General features: G+C 40.0%; 1 protein-coding gene across 1 annotated transcript; it reads left to right on the top strand.

The window, feature by feature from the left end:
- Nucleotides 1-6,856: 6,856 nt before the first annotated feature.
- Nucleotides 6,857-7,306, top strand: LOC149259987 (uncharacterized). Its single transcript, XM_089456070.1, has one exon. It carries the CDS (start codon nucleotides 6,857-6,859, stop codon nucleotides 7,304-7,306), a length of 450 nt encoding a protein of 149 aa, XP_089312196.1.
- The last annotated feature ends 207 nt before the right edge of the window (nucleotides 7,307-7,513 follow it).

The following is a 7,513-nucleotide window of genomic DNA, read 5'->3' as shown; positions in this document are numbered from 1 at the left end:
TTATTGAGGATTAATGTTCATGCCATAAATTGAATTCCAGTTTCTCTGAAAATATTTGATGTTATTTCCTTCATAATTTATAGAAACTCACATTGAACGATGCCTTGAATAAAATTAGTCCATGTCCTTCTCCTACTAATAAGGATGTTGTAAATTTGGAGAAAACTTCTATTTGACCTCATCTGCCTTTAGTTTCATCACCATGAGTCAATCAAATCATAAGAATAAGCTTTATGGATTTCTATGGGAGTGGTGGGCGATGATGAGCCACTAGAAGTAGAACCTTGTCTATAAGAACACAATGAAGCCTAGCATCAAATGGATTCTTATCATCTTAAGTGGTGCGACTGTAGTTTTGAAAATGACCCCTACTATGTCTTCACTAAGAAGCCTCTTCAACGAATCATTTCCCAATATCAAATTCAAATCTCATCTATTTCCCTTCTTAATTCTATGCAACCAATGTCACACAACTTCAACATGCAGATGAATATCACCATGCAAGGTTTTCAAGCATGGCTACTTATTATTTGTAAAAATCACCATGTACAAGAAAATCCTTTCATGAAAAGAAGATATCTAATGAACAAGAAAATATTCACAAAACTTAATGAGACAAAAGTGTCTCGCAAACACACAATACTATATTGTTTCCATGTTCTTGGGCCCTCCTATGAGGAAGTCAATCCCATGTGTGTTTTGATACCACATTAATAGTTCATAAGAACACTTAATTTATTAATTAAATAAAGATACACATACAAATACATGAGTGCTATCTCATGATAAAGAAATTGTCTTGGTCACATAATAAACTTGTAGATTTGAGGCTTTTGTGATCTATATTTTGTGTGGTGATATCTTCTAGAGTCATTGCATTCATGTATTTTGGAATCAATGTTTTGAACCAACCTTTGTGGTTCATCATGAGGATCATATTAGTGAATAAGTCAAAAGTTAATGTGATTAATAAATAGATGATAGGGTTGGGGATGGGAATGAAAAGAGCCGACAGGTTTAATAATGATATGATTTATATTGAGTTTTAATTATTAATTTTGCTAATGATTTTTAGTTTTGGATTTCTTATAAAGATTATTAAAAAAAATTGAATGATTAAATGATTAAAACTAAATATTTTTAATTGAATGATTAAAACTAAATATGAAGTGTAGCCTAATATTATTAATGATTATAAACTAACTAATTATTTTCTGCATAATTAATTAATTTTTGTTAATTTCAAACACAGAGTAGACTAAAGTAATATGATTCCAAAAGGAGGAATGGAAACCAGGCAATCGGCGGGCTAGGGTTTGCAGGTGGAATAGCAGGGAGCGCTGGAAGAAGCGAGCGCAGGGGAAAAGAGCAGGGGAAGTCGGGGCGGAGCGGAGGGAATAACAAGAAACCCCGCGCAGGAACGTAAATTTCTCAAGCAGCTGGTGCTGAGGGCAAAAATGGAAAACCGACAAGGGAGGGGAGAGATCCCCTCCTATAAAAACATAGTTGCAGGAGAGGCAAGCGGCAGCGGCATCCAGAATGAGGCCAGGGAGAATAATAAAGAAGCACCAGTGATGGGCAAGTTGTGGCAAATGAAGACCGGAGGAAAGTGCTTACCTAGGGCACAGAAGAAACCCAGATACGTCATACCCAACAACAAGCTGGAGGAGTACAACAGTTATATGAAAGATCATGCACTGATCTGCAAGTTCGTAGGGTATTGGCCTACTGAAAAAGAACTATACAGGTGGATTTACCAAAGGTGGAGACCAAAAGGGCATGTAGAGTTAAAACTGGGAGCAAAAGGGTTTTTTACAGCAATATTTGCGAATCTGGGGGATAAAGAAAGGGTTTTTGAGGAAGGGCCATATTTCATGAACAACGCAGGACTGTTCATGAAATACTGGGAAGAAAGATACAATCCTGACAATGAAAAGATGCTGGAAGCCCCGATCTGGGTCAGATTGTTTGGATTACCAGTGGAATTTTGGGACCCTGAGATTATGGAAGGGATAGGTAACACGATCGGTGCCTTTGTCAAGGTAGCGGAAGCAACGAAGAAAGGCAAGTATACATCTTACGCAAGATTGTGTGTATACATGAATATAGCTGAACCTCTGCCGGAATACATAGAACTGGAATACCACGATGAAGTTTGGCAACAGCCATTAGATTATGAGCATATCCCCTTTAGATGTAGAAGATGTCATGAGTATGGTCACCTATATAGACAATTCCCTTTAAACAAGGAGGAAGAATACACAAGGAAAAGAGAAGAACGGCAAAGGGAAGTAGAGAGAACTGAGGAGACAGACAAGGGTTTCCAACAGGTTACCAGAAAGAAGAAAGCAGGTAAAGAAGGAATAAGAGCGCAGACACAAACAGAATCACTGAGCATTGAAAGTCAGAACAAGTTCAAAATCCTCTAGGAATACGGTGAAGAGGGCGAGGAAGTGGTAGAGGAAGAAGATCCAGAAAATGAACCCATGGAAATAATCAAGGAAACCAGAGAAAAAGATACAGGACCAAGAGAAATGAATGAAAGGCAAACAGCTGAAAAGATAGAAATACTAACGGACCAATCCCAAATGGAGACGGAAAGTCAGAAAGAAAACGAGGCAGAGGAAGAAAGAATTATGAGACAATTAATTCAGGAATGGAAAAACTTGGACGAAAGATTCATACCAGACAGCCAAAAACAACTATATAAGGAGGCTTTTCAAAAATATAAAGAAAGGAATGGGGAGAATATGGAAAAACAGGATACCACATCAGGAGAACAGGAAAAAGGTCAGATTGGAATAGGCGGGGCTGGCAAAAGCAGCAGGAAAAGAGGGAGGAAAACAATGAATGAAACGATACAAATAGTTGGCGAAATATTGATAAACTCAGGTAAAGTGATACCTCTGTCCGAGGTATGTTTCCACTCCTTCAAAAGTTTAAAATGATTATTATCAGCTGGAATATTAGGGGTCTGAATAGTAAGGGTAAGCAGAGATATATGAAAGAGAAACTAAAAAAAGACAGGCCAAGCATCATGATCCTACAAGAGACAAAGATCACCATGCAGTAGATGAAAGGAATAATAAAAAATAGTAAACTCCAATACGAATTCATGGGACAGGATGCAATCGGTTCAGCGGGAGGCATTGTAATATTGTGGAACCCAAACGAGGTAATTTTTGAGAGTTGGACCAGTATGACCAGAATCCTTACAGGCATGGGAAGAATAGCGGGGACAAAGGAAAGGGTCATCATCTCAGGGGTGTATGGACCTCATACTCCGGGAGACAGAGAAAACTTCATTAAAAATTTGCAAGCAACTCGAAGACTTCACCTGGAGACAGCATGGATTGTAGGAGGAGATTTCAATGTAATCCGATCCCTAAAATAGAAAAAGGGAGGTATAAGGAAAACAGGCCAATATATGGAAATGTTCAATGATATGATAGATGGTTTGAGGTTGGTTGATTTACCAACTATCAATGGAGTCTACACATGGAACAATAGGAGAGGGGGAAAGAATCAGATAGCATCCAGATTAGATCGGTTCTTAGTATCAGAAACAATTATGAACAGAGATGTATTCATAGAAGCAAAGATCATTCCATCTCTTGGCTCTGATCACTGGCCGTTCAGACTGGAAGTGGATATTAAGGCTAATATAGGCAAGAAGCCCTTCAGATTTGAAGCTTTTTGGCTTAGACACCTGGAATTCTTAGACAAAATGGAAGAATGGTGGTCGCAAAGCACAGTACAGGGAAAAGGAAAAATGCATACCTTCCAACTTAAACTTAAGGAACTAAAAGGAAGGATAAAGAAATGGAACAAGGAAGAATTTGGAAATATCATGGAGGAAAAGCAGAAGCTGGAAGAAGAAATGGAAGCTTTGCAACAAAGGATAATAAATGAAGGGAGAACAGAGGAAAGCAGCAGAAAAGAAGGGATAATTTTAGGAAAACTGGAGGAGAGGAGAAAGCAGGAAGAAGTCTTATGGAGACAGAAATCTAGAATAAAATGGCTCAGGGAGGGGGAAAGGAACACTAGATTTTTTCATCAAGCAATGGTACAACACAGGCAAAGGAACAGAATATTTTCTATCAAAAATGAGAGTGGAGAGAGGATTGTTGATCAGGAAGGGATTGAAAAAGTGTTGATGGAATATCACAAAGGAATATTGACTGAACCTCAAATAGACAGGTCTGAAGCTATAAAGGAAGTTTGCACGGCAATTCCCAGAGTTGTAACTGAAGACCAGAATAGAGCCCTAATGAGAGCAGCTAGTTTGGAAGAGGTGGAGGAAGTAGTGATGAGCATGAAGAAGGGAACAACGCCAGGACCGGATGGCTTTACGGTCGATTTCTATCAAGCGGGCTGGCACTTTATGGGAAAGGAAATTCTGGATCTGATAGAAGAATCTCGTATAAACCAAAAGGTATGGCCAGCTCTTAACTCCACTTTTTTCACTTTGATTCCTAAAAACGATAATTCAGAGGATGCTAAAGGATTTAGACCCATTGCCCTATGTAACGTTATCTACAAAATAATTGCATCTCTGATGGCCAAAAGACTGAAACCCCTGTTAGACAGTCTGATATCTCCTGAACAAACCGGTTTCGTAGAAGGTAGACAAATTCTAGATGGTCTAGTGGTCACTCAAGAAGTAATTCATTCTCTGAAGGCAAAGAAGCAAAAAGGAATGATGATTAAATTAGACTTGTCGAAAGCTTATGATAGAATCAATTGGCAATACTTGGAAGAAATTTTGGGAAGTTTCGGTTTTGGGAATAGGTGGATAAAGTGGGTTCACAGTCTTATATCAACTCCAAACTTCTCAATATTAGTCAATGGAACCCCCTCGAAAACCTTTAAGGCTTCTAGAGGAATAAGACAAGGCGATCCCCTATCTCCTTTCCTCTTTATTCTTGCAGCAGAAGGTCTGGGAAGATACCTTAAAAAAGAAAGAGCAGCAAATAAAATCAAAGGGCTAAGACTATGGGGTAATGAATTGCCAATAACCCATCAGCAATTCGTTGATGATATCATGTTATTTGGGGAACCAACCGTAAAAGAAGTGAGAAATCTGAAGAAGGTCTTGGACTTATTTGCGGAAGCATCTGGGATGGAAATCAATAAGGAAAAATCTTGCACCTTTATATTCAATACCATAGAGTCAGTTAAAAGCCACTTGACCAGGATGCTAGGTTTTAAGCAAGGGGAACTCCCAACGAAATACTTGGGAAACGTATTGGATTTCAACTCTAAAAGACAGAAAAACTGGCAAGGAGTCCTAGAGAAATTAAAAAACAGAGTGGCTAACTGGGCCTTCAGAACCTTAAACATTGCTGGAAGGATTGTTCTAGTGAAATCAGTGTTGCAGGCAATCCCCATATATCCACTATCGATTATGGCAGTGCCTCAAGGGGTTTGCACTAAGATCAGAGAAATCCTGAGGAAGTTCATATGGGGAGGTTCGTCCCAACAGAAGAAGTGGGCCTTAGTATCATGGAAACATCTAACGAAACGAAAGGAGGATGGAGGCTTGGGTCTGCGCGATCCGGATAAACTCAACAAGGTGCTCGGTGCAAAACTTTGGTGGTGATGGCTGAGAGGGGGCAACGACCTATGGAAGCAACTATGGAGGCACAAGTACAATATGCCAGATACTACGGAGAGTATTTACCGAATGCAGGAAACCCCGAAGGGCTCGGCAATCTAGGATCTAGCCCGTCAAAATCGAGATATAGTAGATAAGAACATTTTCTGGGAAATTAGAGGAGGAGGGGAGGCCAAATTCTGGGACGAGAAATGGCAACAAAGGGGGAAAATGAGCAGAATACAAAAAATCCAGAACATACAGGATAAGATAGGAGACAACCGTATATACGTCAAAGATTATTGGAAAGAAAACGAACTGGATGGAATATGGCGGAAATGGACAACACCAGAGGAATGGGGCATTGAGATAAATCAAGAACAACAGGAAGCGTTCATGGAAGAGGTAGAGTCCAGGAAAGTAAAAGCGCGAACGGGTAGGGATATCCTCAGATGGGGGAAGTCAATGAAAGGATCCTTTACGGTCAAGGAGGCATACTATCTGGTAGACCAACAGGGAACCACTGAAGAAAACCAAGACTAGAAGGTCATCTGGGGCAAAAACTGGTGGCCGAAAATTACCCTTTTCGCATGGTTAGTAGCTAAGGACAAGATCCTGACGTGGGATAAACTACAAAAGAAAGGTTTCAGTGGGCCTTCAAAATGCTATTTGTGTAATAAGGAAGCGGAAACTCAAGAGCACCTGTTAATCAAGTGTGTATATGCCAGGGACCTATGGATGGAAACCGGGAAACTATTCCAGAAACCTGAGAGGTCTCCGAGAGAAACAAATGAAGTGATTTTCCACTGGCAGAAAGAAAAATTTCAATGTAAAGTAATCCGAAAGGCCTGGGATCTCATTGCCGGTTTTGTGATTTGGATGGTATGGAAAGAAAGGAACCGCAGAGTTTTCCAAGACAAATCTAAAAACACGGTAACAATATGGAACAGAGTAGTGAACTTAACTAGAGAATCAATTCTGGTAGAGAAGTGGGATGCGGAAGACTGGAAAGCAGATCAGGGAGAGGAGAAAATTCTAAAGAACCTAAATTTGAATTATGAAATGGTGCATAACAAAAAAATTGATAGATTTAGTACGAGACCTCAAAGCTATGACAAGTTTGCATACCCCAAAGACAACTTTACGAAGTTAAACTTTGATGGGGCTTCGAAGGGGAACCCAGGTAATGCCGGATTCGGAGGAATCTTCCGAGACAACTAGAGAAACACCAGATGGATCTATGCAGAGTGGGGTGGAAAGATGACAAATAATGAGGCCGAATTATGGGCGATTCACCAAGGTTTGAGAATTGCGATTCGAAACGGCTATAGAAACCTAGAAATAGAAGGAGATTCCCAGATGGCAATTGAAATCCTAAAGAAACTGAATAACGGGAAGAACTGGGAGCAGGTCACCAATAGTTGGCGAATGGCAGGGATCGTTCAAGAAATAGCGGATATTCTTAAAAGAATTGAATATAAAATCTTCAATCATGTGAAAAGGAGTGGAAATCGAGCGGCAGATTTCCTTGTGAATTGGGGTTGCAAGGGTCGAAACGGCAAGATTGACAATCAGTGGAGAACGTTGCGGCCCAACAGAGAGTGGGAGGAATTGGCCAGTATTATTAATTATGACCATGAACAAGCAACGAATGAAAATAATGAGCAAGCAACAAACGAGAATCATAGCATTCGTGCGACGGGCAGGTGAGATGGATCGGCAAGCCCAGACATTTAATGAATGTCAGATAAGGCGAAGAAAGGATATAATGGACAGGCATGTTGTAGTACAGCAGAAGTGTGCGACGACAGGAATGAAGAAACCACCTTGCAGCAAAACAATTAACGCAAGTGATCGGAGAGGAGGAAAAAGAGGTATGTCAGAATCCATAAATGGAAATGAGGGAAGACGGATAAT

Source organism: Pinus tabuliformis, chromosome 6, assembly GCF_031772625.1.
Source record: "Pinus tabuliformis cultivar Carrire ecotype Pingquan chromosome 6, CPIR1, whole genome shotgun sequence".
NCBI classification, from domain to species: domain Eukaryota; kingdom Viridiplantae; phylum Streptophyta; class Pinopsida; order Pinales; family Pinaceae; genus Pinus; species Pinus tabuliformis.
The sequence above is the reverse complement of the archived record's forward strand: the minus strand, read 5'-3'. Positions and strand labels throughout refer to the sequence as shown.

Bases quoted from the DNA above. Each gene is read 5' to 3' on its own strand.
- LOC149259987 (XM_089456070.1), top strand. From the start codon at position 6,857: ATGACAAATAATGAGGCCGAATTATGGGCGATTCACCAAGGTTTGAGA.